Genomic DNA, 15,580 nt, shown 5'->3' with positions numbered 1-15,580 from the left:
TCGTATCCAAATCAAAAATCCACAGTTTTTTGTTAATTAAATCCTTTGCAAATGTCTCTCTCTAATATTAAGGGCCTTAAGAAATTAATTTAGATTGTAAAATAAACGACTGATTAAGCCAATATTTTACAGGCTTCGGAGCTATGCGCCGTTGTATTTCACTGCAGTAGCTAGTATGAGAGCTCAGGGTGAAAAGCATTAAACCCGTATTCCCTGCTGGGATTTGAATCCATACTCGTCACTCAATTCACCAACCTCAGTTCTAAGACTCATTTATTTCACACAGGAGAATTGGAAATCCTGTACAATTGTTGCTCTTCAATTCAATAAATATATTGACCTGAACTGTTAAATGTTAATGTGGAAATTACATCCATCCAATACTACGAATCTGAGCTCCGTCAGGAATGGATTTTGCGGTGTGACTCAGCTGAGCTACAGTGATTGACATGTAAAGTTTCTAAGGTTTTAGATATATAAAATGCTGAGAGGATGCTTTTGTGTTCTTAAGTAATTTTATACAGCAATTGGGTTATAAGATATAAAACGAGATGAGCCAATCACTCAAGGGCTTTATCAAGAATTTAGCTTTCCCTGGGCCAGACTGTGGGAAGCATCCAATGTATGTTACCGCGATGTGAAATAGGTTACCGCTCATGCTATTTTATCACAATCCAGTTTAAAACGAGTAATTGCAAATATCTCGTCATGATAACGTGCATTATCTCATTTTGCGCACAAGGTGGCAGTGTAATAATTTGATATCAGATAAAAGGAAACAGCCCATGCAATGTGATTTTCAAAAACATAGCTGCTCTAATCCTCATCGCTTTGGATAGATATATATATATTTTTTTTTTAATAATGGGTATAAGATGCTGCTAAAAAGGAAAATTACCTTGTAAACAATGATGGGATACAGAAAACTGAATTTGCAGGGTGAATTGTAGTTTAAAGGAAAAATAATTTATACTTGCATGATTAACAGTAAAACCCACTCTGGCATATAGGGGTTCAAAAGGCATATCATGGGGCAGCGTGGCATATAGGGGGTTAAAAGGCATATCATGGGGCAGAGTGCCATATAGGGGGTTAAAAGGCATTTCTGGAGGCATATATACATATGATTGCTAACAGCAATCACACTCCTATCATGCCCAGGCAGCCAGTGCGTGCTGGAACCTGGGCATCATAGGAGTGTGATTACAGCCCCCCCTATGCCATGCTTACCCCCCCTTACACATCCATTCTATCACACACACTCATTCACAAACATTTTAAATACTCATTCATTCCCTTAATCAAACGCATCCAACCCCTTACCTGAACTGCAGATCTCTCACTCGCAGACTTCTGCAGGGGCCCGGCTTCTTCCTCTGCAACTTCTCTTGTCCCGCCCCCAGAGGAAGAAGGAGGGGGAGCAGCTGGGTTCCTGTTCTCCTGGCCGGTACAAGAGACGCTGCTCGCACACTGTGGAACCAAAGCACTGAAAAAAAACCTTGTCTTATAATCGAGTAAATACGGTAATTGGCAGGAGTATCCTCATACTTTTGGTTATATAGTGTATATATTATATACTCACATCTTAATCCCCTGGAAATCTTCTAGTAGGCCTGTCCCCTGGGGTTTGCTCCCACCTGGTCCAATTAATATGTACTACAATGGACGCATGCTCTTATATAGCAGTAGCCCTATAGTGCACTGTCAACCACACGTAACGGGGCCAGCCTTGCATACCCCCCCACAGTTATAACAATTCAGTATGTAGAGTAAGTTGTATTTAACAGTAATGCCCTTTTAGCAGGGACACTCTAAAGGAGATACACGGCACACAGGTGCCTTGGTAAGCGATCGGGGTAAAGTAAGTTATACACTAGCGTGTATGTATGCCGGTGTATGGTGCTTCTGATTCCCTGGGACATGTTACAGATCCATTGATTGTGAGACATAATAACCATATTACTAATAGCTTGCTGTATAGCCTTATTTGTCTATAAATCTTTATACTACTCCTTTTTCAGCTTTAACAGATTTGTTAATTTAGTTGAATCTTTACATCTGAGCTGTCCAGATGTATGTTTGTTGCTATGGAGAAATCATGTCTTAAGTGGAAGCTATTTTTAGTTTTCTTTACAATCCTATTAAAAGTTATAAGAGACAGAGAAAGATTTTAAGCTTTCGGAACCTGATAATTAGGAAATCGAAGTGTTTCTTACCACGATCAACTCTAGGGTACTTAAAAAATCCCATGGTGCTTTCAAGCCGTGCATGAGAATATATTCGCCTCCCTACATTAACTAAACATTTTTGTTTATTGGAAGCAATCAAGTAGTTCTGCTAGTTCTCACTGGTATGTCCATTACAGAGGTCAGGTCCAAAGTCTCCGAGCGAAACCTGAAGAGTTCCCATATATAGTTATGTCCCATGATCAGAAAGACATGTACTTAGCACTCGTTTCTAATGCGTATATATGTATAGGGACCAAAGAAAACAGCTTTAGTCAATCTATTCACCTAACATTAAATGACAAACATAATAAACGCACAATCCAGAAAAATATATTTTATGATTTATGAGCTGAGAACCCTTCTAGGTTAAGATCGAATTTTTAGAATGATATTAATGCACTTATAGCAGAACTTTACTGGGTTAAGAGCATAAAAGAACAATCTTAAGAAGACAATTAGGCTTGCCTTTGATTTTGACGAACAGCCGTATACATACTTTGATATAAAAGACTAAATACATAAATAACTGTAAGAAATAGTTTTTATTTATACATCTCACTAATGTATCAAATTATCCACATCACAAAAATGCATTGAGTACATCCCGCCATATAGAAATTATTTTCTGCTGTGAGAAATACTAAACCTTTACCTTGATTTTAGAATCTACATATTTTTTTATATTAAACTCATGCATCTGCAAAGCTCAAATATACTCAACTATATATATATATAACAAGAAAATATATTTCTGGGAATAACATGGTGGGGTTCTCAATAATCTAGAACAGAACATAAATCACGTCTTTGGTTTTATGATGATTATAACAGGGATCTTCCTGGGATAGGGTACCTGAGTGCTTGCTCTTCTGGGGAAGTGGCTGCACGAGGGGGTCACAGCTAGCCATATTTGAAGGTGGGGCGAGCCACGCACAGGAGCGTGAAGAGTAACAGGTATCATTAAATGGGCTGGGAGTAGGAGGGGAAGCACGCAGAGAGTGGTCATAATCAAACGCCGCTCTCCTGCTCCGAGAAACATAACAGTGCCCGACAGCACCCAGGTATACCCTCTGACTGTCAGACAACCCCCGCTGCTAACTGCACCTCCTTCCGGCTGCAGCGGAAGTTGCCTACGGGAATCGCATAGACGTCTGCCCCGGGTACATGACCGGGGAGTCAGAAGCACTGGTAAGTTTGGGGGGGGGGGGTGTTAAATGGGGGCACAAGACAGGAGGATCCAGGTCCCCTGCAGCGCTACAGGGGATCTGGATCTTAGTCTCATAGTCAGACCTATTTGGCCTATAGTGGCTATACATAATGAACACATTATATATTTAAATATATTTATCATAAAATACTTTTCTTAAAGAAGGTAATAGTGATTTAAATACGTGTGAAAAGCTTTAAGATGTTAATTACAAGCCAGTATTTTAAATTAGATCACTGTAAAGAAACCAACTGGTGACCAGTATGGAACATGTATTATTCTCTACTACTGCCACAAAGTACCAATCTCCCTTTCATACATCACAGACGACTCTGAAACCTTCCTTCGCAAACCGACACTCACTGAGAGACGACCAAGCTCAGTCAAACATATACTGGGCAGGTAGAGCAGTACAAGAGATAAGCAGTCAGTCTTTTGCAAGCTGTCTAACGGTGAATTAGTATTAACGCAGAACGCTCCTTTCAGGTTTACTACTTTGTATTATTGTTATATTGCAGGAGTGTGCAAGTTTTTTTATACAGTTGACCTAAAGTGTCAAATATAATTGACCAGGTTGCAAAGTATGTATTAAAAATAAAATGGCATTGGCAAATAATTTACATATACCCCACATGAACTATATACAAATGTATCCGTGTTTCTCAAATAATTCAACATTGTTGTTACAATTTATATACACAGTAGAAAATAAATTCAAAAAATTATTTTAATTATGTGGAAAACGGGAAAAAAAACAGCACTTGAAAGGGATTTGGCAATTGGGTATAAAAATATGTTACACTATCACTATATTACTTTAACATACATTGACATATATGATGACATAATGATGACACAGAGACGCCCTTAAGGTCAGAAAAAGGAAGACTGAATCACAAAACAATTTAAAAGAAATACTGAATAACAAAAGAGGAATTGTTGGTCAAATATTCATTCATTCGGATTAAGTCAATACCTTGGACGCTAGGAAAAGGAGGTACAGTATGTCGAAATCCTTTATAGATCATTTAGAAAGTAGTAGAAATCTGGTTAACTTTTCAACAAACACAGATACTGACCTTAAAGGACTTGTCTTTTTTCCTAAAAGTTTCATTAACAGTATAAATCCCTTGTGCTTGATCATTTCAAATGTTTTGCAGTCATCTTCTAAATATTAGTGTCTGTATTTAACAACGGTACTTTGAAGGTAAACAGAAGCATTAGATTACCGACATTGGAGGAAGCACATTCTGAACATGAGATCATTTTAATAAATGCAATGCATTTATAGTTTTCTTGACTACCTCAAACCTAGAAAAGAGGGCATTACCTTCTTAATTAAACATGTTTATCAGATAAATGCAAGAGGAGACGTAAAAAAAAACAAAAAAACAAAAAAAACATTAGCAGCAGTAATGTGTAGTTTACTCCAACCTAGTAAATGAAGTTAGTGAAACACAGAACACGACTCTAAACAGATTTTCGCCTCATTCTGAAATGATTTTTGTAGCGTTGGCAGATGGGTGAAAATGTGCTTTCAGGAGAAGAAAACCCAGTGTTGTCCCGGGTACTCAGTGAAATTTCATCAATTTTGTAGGAAATAGAATTATAATAAACAGGATTTGTATGACAACCCAATGTCTCGTGGTGTGACGGTGATGGACTATCACAAAAATGAGATCTGTAACACATACAGGTACAAAACGACCCCACTCTCGAAGCTGCATTTGAAGAGCGGCGTCTTCCCCTTTCACAGTCATCCTGCATTAGGGGTATGAGGTTTATCTGACTTGTCCTATCGCCTATTGGAAGAAATATGGAACTTCTGCTCCTGTTGCCCATTTTGGATTGGAGACCGATGCTATTCTGCACTCTCCTTAAAGAAGCCCTTTCCTCTGCATCCCGTCTTTCATCTTCAGAATTCATGGTTAAAAATCGGAGGACTACCAAGTTAAGGAAAGCTCCAATTACAGTCAAGCCCACTAGAATATACATGAAACTAAACGCCACATATGGTGTCTTTTTCTGCAAAGCTTCGTTTTTTTGCAGAGCAACAAAGTCTCCAAAGCCTATGGTTGTAAGTGTAATAAAACAGTAATAGTAGGAGTGGAAAAAAGTCCATCCTTCAAAATATGAAAATGCGGCTGCTCCAATGCCTAGCGTGCCAATACATGACAAGAAACCAACCAATACCATGTTTTCCATAGACACGTCCGTTTTCCTCATGTGAAAACATCTCTTTACTTTCTTCAACAGGAACCGAACAAAAGTGTTCATCCGTTCTCCCAAGCTCTGGAACATTACAAGGGTAAGGGGAATGCCAAGGACAGCATAGAACATGCAGAAAACTTTCCCAGCATCCGTTCCAGGAGCAGCGTGCCCATATCCTGCAATACATGAAAAGCAATATGGTTATTTGGGGGGGAAATACATTATTTTACAACATTATCACAACTTTTTCTCATACAGCCTAATAAAATAAGAGTTATGCTTTTAGGTTAGGTTCTGGAAGATTAAAAATGGGTTAGTAGATGCAAAATGAGAGAGGGCAATTAAATATATGTAAATAAATTCATGATACACGTATATTATAAAACATATATATAAACATTACATTTTATACTGAAATACACACACGCAAAAGGTTGATTAACATGGATGGTTATTGGCACAGAAGCGCTATTAATGTGGGCATTTTAGGAGACGTCTTCTAATCTCTCCATTTGGGTCATGGTGCTGCAGCCCACCAGTGGACACCCTGTCCGCCGAAAGGACCCATACCAAGTGAATTATATTATACCCTTATTTAAAATACACATACACCGCTCGGGAGCATCTCAAGTTTTAAACTTCCTATATGTCCAAATACTGACAATGTTCTAAGCACAATATTTCTACTAAAATACATATTAGACAAGCAAACTAAATATGGAGACTGTATGAGGCAAATTGTATTAACCCTTCGGGTTATCTTTCGCTGGGGCCCTGGCATTCTGTACCCTCACGATTACCTGGACTCTTACAGAGGGATGAGCAGAGGCAAAGAGCCCTGGCATATTAACTCTCGCAGGACTCCACCTTCTGGTTACGTCACTGACCTTTTTTCCTAAACATGAAGTATTTGATTATGCATTTCATACAATAAAAATTACAATAGCAGTCTGTAGTTTGTCTAAAAATACACCACAAAAGAGAATATTGTGCTCACAGTAACATTAACGCTAAAAGGTAATTATGTTTTCCTCTGGACAAACATCGAATTCAGTGTGTGATGGTAGTTTAATACGTCAAGAGCCCTGTTCACTTTGAATGTCAAACAAAGATAAGTGCTCCTGTTTAGAGCAAATTAGCTCTGCTTTTAACTGCCTATTACTTAAAATTCAGACTGGAAAGCATTTCCTATAAAGTTCTCATAGAACATTTCCATTTAATGCATAATAAATGCTGCTGTTAAATATTACTGAAGTATGCGATTAATTATTCAACTTTGGTTGCTGTCAACATGGCTTTTTGGAGTGTTGTCTTCTTCTTGTAAATACAAAATATATTTTAGATTAAAAAAAAAAAAAAGAATAAACTATGAAAACTTGTGGATACAAAAATGATAATACCAATTAAACGCTTTCATTTCTAATGGCATTTCATCCACAAAAAAAACTGTCCTCTTCTCTATGGGTTTGTATTCCTTTTTATTGTTGAATAGCAAGAAGGCCTTCCAACGTGGCAAGCTGGTTACCTTATCAAAAAGTGACATCTTTTAAAGGATTAGCATTTCTATCATCATAATGTGTTTTCCAATATGGAAGTACAAGCCGAATAAGCACAATGTTCTTTCATGCATAAAACAATAAACACAGTGAGCTCCGTGTACACAGTCAAAGTACATGTGGCAGCTTAAAACAGCATAAATCACAATGATGTCACAGGTCTCCTGTTTTGTTGTTGACAGTCAGGATACATGACAAAGAAAAAAAAAAAAGAGAATGAAAAATCAGGAATTTATGTTTATATTTAAATACAAAAGCAGGTTTAACGTTAGCAATTATTTGTGTAGGTAGTGCGTTGTCACTAGAGAAGAAGAAAAAAAAAGTATGTAAGACAAGGAGGGAATAACGAGACAATAAGATTGGGTTTCAGAGGCAAGACATTTTATATAGCCTCTGACCCGTTACTGTAATCATGAATCAAGAATGAGAAAAATAGACATATAACTACAGAAGTTACAGCTTACAGGTAACCAACCTCCAAATGACAGCAGTTGAAGGTGTGGAGGAAGATATGGCTCCCTAACGATTAAACATCACAATATTTGCAAAAGTTCCAAGATGAAGACTAGGTGCAAGGTGACTAGAAGGTGATTTTTATTCATGCACTATTGGAATCCATACATTTATGACATTTAATTGATCTTTAGCAATGCAAACTAAACGTGTTCAAATCAAGACACATGCACCTTCTTTGCACACTTAAATTATTTGAATTACACTGACGTTACGCCAAACTCCCACTTTGTAGTTTATAGCCACGTTTCTGAGCCTCACAGAACAAGACTACTGGAATTATTATACCTGCCTTCCTTATACTCTGCAGAGCCACTTGGCGTCACCTCTTTTCAACTGATGGCATGTTAGCAGCTAGCATGCCACCGGCACAACTGGTCGCACCAAAGTTTATCATTTAAGGGCTGCAATTACACACACATTGTGAAGACTGTGACTCTTATTGAGAAGAAAAATGTGATTTGTACCAATTTGGTACCACAAAATGGTACTCATGTCACAATTAACACAAACTTAATACAGCACTTCTAAAATAATGACTTTTCAGAAACTTCTGTGTGCATGATGTTTTGGATTTCATACAGGCTTTCTTTCCTTTATATATCCAGGCATCATTTCGAAAAGGTTAACAGTTACCAAGGGGATGCCAACAAAAACAAAAATAATAAAATGTTTTATAGGTGTCAAGGTGCACGCTTGGAGGAATTGAGGAAAATGATAAAAGTAATTTCATATAATTTTGCTTGTCCAAATACAGGGCTGCCTTTAACCTCTGACTTCTTCACAAAGCAACTAATAAAACGGACAAGAAGATTATCTCTTTGTTCATTATTGCAGAGTCATTTAAGGTTTATGTTCTGTACAAACAGATATTAATAAACTGGCACCATAAAAAGGATATTCTGGAACTGGAAAAAAAAGATTACAAGGGTGAGTCATTCAGGAGATTTAATTTGAAAAAGGAAGATTCTCCATAATAGGACTGTCTATACTGGAATATAAAACATTTATGTGGGATACGATCACTACATGGTATAAAACCAGAAATAAACCATACGGGATGCCATCGCCCTTAAAGATATGGAAGAGGAAGAGTTGACCTTTTCACTACTATCAGCAGAGTCAATTGGCATCTCCATCAATGAAATAAAGAAATAAGGATTATTATAATCAAGGAATTCTAGGGCCCCCTAACTTTCCTTCATCCCTCCCACAAAGTCACTTTTTTCTAAGGGGGAAATATTTGGTGGGTATAAGTATCACCGTTTTACAGCTGTACAATAATGTGATTTTGTATTTTTTCCCACTGAGAAAGACATGATCAGTCTATAATGTTAATTGTAGGTATATTTGAACAGTGAGAGACAGGATAACAACAAAAAAATTTTTACTCAGTGAAATAAGCATTTGACCCCTTTGCAAAACATGATTTGGTACTTGGTGGCAAAACCCTTGTTGTTAGGCCACTCCAGGACCTTAATGCGCTTCTTCTTGAGCCACTACTTTGTTGCCTTGGTCATGTGTTTTGGGTCGTTGTCATACCGGAATTTTCAATGCCCTGGCTGAGGAAAGGAGGTTCTCACCCAAGATTTGACGGTACGCGGCCCCATCCATTGTCCCTTTGATGCAGTAAAAAGATTTTTTAGCAGAAAAACACCCCAAAGCATAATATTTCCACCTGTATGTTTGACGGTGGGGATTGTGTTCTTGGGGTCACAAAGCAAGGTCCATAAAGACATGGCTGGATGAGTTTGGTGTGGAAGAAGTTGACTGGCCCACTAGGAGCCTTTACCTCAACCCCTTTGAATACCTTTGGGATGAACTGGAGCAAAGATTGTGAGCCGGGCCTTCTCGTTCAACATCAGTGCCTGACCTCACAAATGCTTTATTGGATGAATGGATAAAAAAAATTCCTACAGAAGTACTCCAAAATCTTGTGGAAATGCTTCCCAGAGGAGTGGAAGCTGCTATGGGCAACTACATATTAATGTCTATGAGTATAAAATGCAATGTCATCAAAGTCCCTGTTGGTGTAATGGTCAGGTGTCTCAATACTTTTGTCCATAGAATGTGTGTGTAATTATATACACATATATATATATATATATATATATATATATATATATATATATATATATATATACACACATATATATATATATATATATATATATATATATACACATATATATATATATACATACACACACAAATATAGCCATGTATCCTGGCGTATACCTAGGGTAGCGCCAGTACCCATGCTGCAAAACTGGGAGCATCTCTGTGATATATTTATTTAGTGGACTATATATTTATATAGTGGATTTGGACTAATTTTTGGTTCCGTTCTTGGTCCATTCATTTTTTGAGTGTATGCGCACTCATTCTAAATCCCTGTCCCTGTCTCCTTGACCTGCAGCTCCTCATCTTCAGTATTCTGGCCTCCCGGTGAACTTCTGCAAAAGCGCAGAGCCACTAGGAAAACCTCTAACTCTGTGGGGTAGAGAGTATCCCCGAATACTCACTTTCATAGAGGTTTCCCAGGGGGCCATGGCCACGGAAAGGCGGACAAGGAAAGAGAAGACATGAGGAGCACTGGATGGAAAAAAAAAAAAAAGGGCAGAAGAACAAGAAGATGCAAGAGATGAAGCGGCGCAAGGAGACAGGGATACAGAAGCAGTCGGTGAGGATAATAGGGAGACATTCAGAGAGAAAAGGAAAATTCAAAGCGCTTTGCTTCGTTTCGCAAAACAAGGAATCGGTTTACGCCCAGGAAATACTAGCTTAAAAAAGAACTTGTGATCTCTTCATAACTATTTTCTTACTTAACTTAAAAGGTTAAGTATAATGCATTTTTAAACAGTCATATAAAAAACATGTTTATTAGACCTGCCCCATAACCACATCCCCTTAAAAAGTAATCATCTTTGGTAATTTAAAATGTATGTTTTTTGCAATACTCAACTTTTACATGTTTTGCACCCAGGATACCCCCAGTCATACAAAGAGACTCAACAGCCGAATTTGTAGGTGAATCTTTATAAAAATGCCTTTGAGGTATTAGTTTAATCCCTGTTGCCAACATTACTTTTCATCTATAAATTGGCAACAAATTCACTAACATAATAATGATGGTTTTTAACCCTATGGATTACTAGAATTGTCCTTTTTTGATGCAGAGAAATAACCAAGATATGCGCTTTCTAAGTTTCGTCTCCCACCTCAAGGTTTAGTTTACATTTATATCTAAAAAGGTATGAATTGTAAGCAAATTATCACACGTAGGCTTTGTGTGTCCTTTAAATTGCATTCAACGTTTTTTCAACTTTTACACTTTTGAAAACCAACAAAAGGAAAGGCCTGTCAAAATATAAGAACATAAAAAGGTTCTGATTCAATACGATTTCAAACAGTGTTTCTCTGAAACATATTCTCCAATAGAACAATATGCACCCCGTATGAAAAGGCTGTTTTTCCTTCTTAGCTGGTGTGCTGTGCGTCAATGCTCCCTTCAATTTAAAACCATCACAGGAATGACATTAATTTCTTATAATATATATATATATATATATATATATATATATAGTTTATACATATATACAGTAGGTACAGGATAAATACTAGCAGCCATGATCGATACTGCTCTCTTATATTGATCTTTATGCATGAATGTATTCCTGGCTCGGGGGGGAAAAGCAAACCCCTAATTATTTCTCTATCTAGCTCTTAAATTATACATATAATCATGCAGCTCTGTAATGTACAGTTTGAACAACAACAGCCCTGTTGGATAATCAGATTCCTGTCCTGAAGTTCCCTTCTCCTCATCCTCCCTTCCAAAAGCAGTACTAAACAGGAGAAAATGACCCAATGTAGGGGAATAATCATAGACATATTTCAATTTTAAAACATTGGATTACCTAGAGTAACAAAATATAAAGTGTAGAACGTTGGGAAAGTATGTTAAAATTAAAAAAACAGAGACCATATTGCTTGTAGTAGCTCTTGAAGAGCATCTTCTGGTTGACTCATTGACCTCTGTGGCCATTAGACCAGTAGAAATATACATAACCGGCAACATGCTGATTGAGATGACCCTTAGACTCTTCAAATATTAATCCCTTAAAAGTCCATCGCAAACATTTTATTGTAGTGACTCATTAATGGGGAAGAACTGTTCTAATAACAGTCTTTATTAAAACCATTGTCAGGAAGTCATTAAGTCACCTGTATCAAAGCAGGGAATTAAATTATGATATACCAGTGGGGGAAAAAACTAAGTGGGATGCCACACATAATAAATAACAGCAGAATATGAAGGAATCAGTCCTATAACCATGGACACTGACAAAGTGCACATTTATCCTGAGATTGGCTAAAACCCCCAAAGACTTTCCAGATATGATTACATAAATAAACACAAGAACAGAAAATTATTTTCGGAACACTTAGCTACTATACTCTTTGGCACACAGCATTAACAGTCACAAAGAAACATTCTTGCTTCATAGGAACATCTCATTAAGCAATGCAGCCACACTTACCAATGGTAGTAATAACTGTGATTGCAAAATAGAAGGAGCCAGCAAATTTCCACTGCTTTCCTGCACGATGAGGCTCAGATTGTAACACCATCCGCTCTATCTCTCTGTAGTCCTCATCAGAAAACTGGTATTTCTTTTTGAGATCAGTCCTCTTCTCCTCCAGAATTCTCTTTCTGGAGCTTTCGGACTCCGATTCAAGGGCATCAAAAACAGCAGCTCCCACCAAGAGGTAAGAAAACATGCAGAGGATAAGTGACAGGGTCCTAATGTTCTGCTTCTTCATTTTGTGTAGGAATACGGATATACTGGATGTAAACATCAAACTGGAAATGTGTTTAACAGCTGACTTGATGATCTTCTGGATCTATACGCAGGTGATGACTGCGCAGCACAGCACACAGGTCTCTTTAACTTGTCATGGTCTCTGGACAAGGCAAGAAAGAAAGCACCGTCGGTCATAGATACCCAGCTCACTTGTAAGCTTTGAAACATGCTTGGTACGAATGTATGTAGGGATTTGTTCTACATTCAGGAACATTTTCTGTCTTAAAACCGTCTTGATGGTCAAAGCGTCCAATAGATGGATAAATAAGTAAATGGTCAGTCAGATATAGGGATAGTTTACAAACAGATATACATACATCTGCTATATGTGCTTAAGTACCAAGACGTAATAAATGTATGTATATATGCATGCACACAGGACAGCCAAGATCTGTAATAAATGCATTTATGCACAAAGGACGGGGGCTACAAATATAAATACCAGAGTCTTTAACACACTGCAAGCAACCCATACGACATAAAATGTATATATTTGTTTCAACAAACCAGCCTCCGATGCAGCACAAACACACAATTCAATCCAACGTAATTCCCACCACCAAATCTCCATTGTGGGAATCATTGCTTTTTTCCTTTGAGGTTGTTCATTTAACGAGCCACATCAACATTTTACCAGCCTAATCGGTTCTTAATGCCTACTGTGGTACCCACTGGCCACCATGCCTACAACCAAATGTTCCACTTACCTTGTCATATAGGGTAACCTGATGGGGATGCTCATAAAAACACGTATCATGCAGGGTGGCTATTTTATTAATGGAACCTTCTAACACAACATTTCTATAACAACCCCTGGTTGAAGGAACCATCTGGCCATCTTACCGTCACGTGCTGTTTGTGGACCTCCTGCAGTCAGCTAGCAGGGGTGGGACCTTAAGCTACAAGGTCCAAAAGATCTCCAACTAGCCTTATAGAAGAGGGTCTTCTTCAACCCCACCCAGAGTAACAAGTGACCCCCTGCCTGCTCTCAGACGAACCCATAGGTGTGCCAGTACGACTAGACCCCAACTATATCACAAATACATCCCAAAGGCAGACCCGTACGAGCATACATATGTATGCATTCTACAGACAAATCGCTCGTACATACTCCACAATTTGCTCTATTTCTATTTTTTCCTTACATGATAACACACGCAATTATTTGCATGAAAAGGTAAACGTTTACACATAAAGTAAAACGCAACTACGGTATATGTTTAAACACATATGTATCGGAACATATTTATCCAGATATAAATATATTGGTATACACTGGAGATTGATTTTTCAAGCAAAACATGTAATATTTTCCAGAAATAACAAGTCAATAAAAAAAGATAACCAAAATATAGTTACCGGTCCTTAATTTAATTTTTTACTGTCATTATTTCTCCTCCGATGTAATTATTTTCCCCAAAATGGTACAGTTTTTATGTAGTATTAAAATATTTATCTTATAGAGTTATCAACATTGAGGGCACACACTGAACTCCAGGGTATGGTTAATTTGGCAATAAAGGTTACTTTTATTGTATTAAAATTAATTATTTGGGGAGAGAAACGGGGTTTTAATATAATTTAAATTTCAGAGCCAAGCTCATCAAGCAATAGGAACATGTGTTTAAATATAAAAAGTGTCATTATGGGTCAACAGGATGCTAAAAATGCAAATGTCAAGCAAGCATTAGTTGTGTGTGTATGTAATATATATAATATAATATATATATAGAGAGAGAGTCAGACATAGCTATGAGGACATTATACATCTACCTGGCTTGTCTTCACACAATTCTCTGTAAGTAAAGGTGTATTATGTCACAGATACCGGCACCCACGCACGTCTGTGCACACATGACATGTATGGATCATGAAGCCGTATGTATGTATGTATCATGAAGCGGTATGTATGTATGTATGTATGTATGTATCATGAAGCGGTATGTATGTATGTATGTATCATGAAGCGGTATGTATGTATGTATGGATCATGAAGCGGTATGTAACTCACCCCTGGGAGGGCAGTCAGATCCCTCTTTGGTAAGCGCGCGCCTTGCTTTCTGCCCTCACCCTCTGCACCCCAGAAACAGGTGACGGAGAGATGGGTTCCCCGGGTCCGGGTCACACCGACGCCGCCACAACCTGCGCTAGACAGTGAAGCCTGCACGCCGAGCCGCTTTCATGCTCGCCCAGTGTGCGTGATCCCGGGGGAAGCGCGGTATCAGCTCCCGGGCACAGGGCACCGACTCCTCTCCATCACTCCCTTGCGTCTTTTGAACTGGCCCGCGACAGGCTGCTGTCTCAGCACTTCCAGGCACTGCGCGCATGCGCGGCCGTTAACCCTTAGCTGGTGGTCGGAGGCATTGCCTTGGAGATGTGCCATAGCAACTGAGACGGATTAAAGATTTACTCCCGCTTTGCAACATATATATTGTAGACCAACTATTGTCACCAAACTGCTAGGATACTACACAAAGCTGTGCTTCTATTATTGAAACATATTAAACTGTTAATGTATGGACCGTATGTGCATGTATTATAAAATACGGTATGTACATTTTTTAGAGAATTTGAAAAACTATTACAATACAGACCAATACCAAATTACCAACATCTAATATAATAAAATCTAATAAAAGAAATGTGTTATGACGCACAAAAGGGGAGAGGGAGGCCTGTTTTTGGAAGTTCACAGTCTAATGTATAAGAAAAACAATGAATGTTTGTTTAATCACAGAGTTTTACAGCCCGTAACATTACAACAATCACAATAAAGTTTACATAAACCGCCAAAACATGTTTATGACTAAAACTGTGCCAACAAAATACTAATTTCTAAACTGCTTAATTACATAAAAAGCTACCACGCTGCCCAAAACAAAAGCGCTCCTCCAGCTATTTTTACATTTGGGGAGGTATGGGATGTTGTCTGAATACAGCTGGTGGCAAATCAAAATATATACGAATGCTTTTATTATTAATAATGAATTAGAAGTC

At 38.0% G+C, this 15,580-nt stretch overlaps 1 protein-coding gene across 1 annotated transcript; it reads right to left on the bottom strand.

Annotated features, from left to right (window-relative positions):
- Positions 1-4,905: 4,905 nt before the first annotated feature.
- Positions 4,906-12,542, bottom strand: LOC149273555 (potassium channel subfamily K member 9-like). The gene is made up of 2 exons (XM_089506161.1): positions 12,260-12,542; positions 4,906-5,822 (listed from the first exon to the last, which is right to left on the bottom strand). The coding sequence occupies exons 1-2, from the start codon at positions 12,540-12,542 to the stop codon at positions 4,906-4,908; spliced, it is 1,200 nt and encodes a 399-aa protein (XP_089362287.1).
- Between the last annotated feature and the right edge of the window lie 3,038 nt (positions 12,543-15,580).

Source organism: Sceloporus occidentalis, unplaced genomic scaffold (assembly GCF_023333645.1).
Source record: "Sceloporus occidentalis isolate IW3139 unplaced genomic scaffold, rSceOcc1.0.p SCAF_368, whole genome shotgun sequence".
In the NCBI taxonomy this organism is placed as follows: domain Eukaryota; kingdom Metazoa; phylum Chordata; class Lepidosauria; order Squamata; family Phrynosomatidae; genus Sceloporus; species Sceloporus occidentalis.
This window is presented reverse-complemented; position numbering and strand designations above follow the sequence as displayed.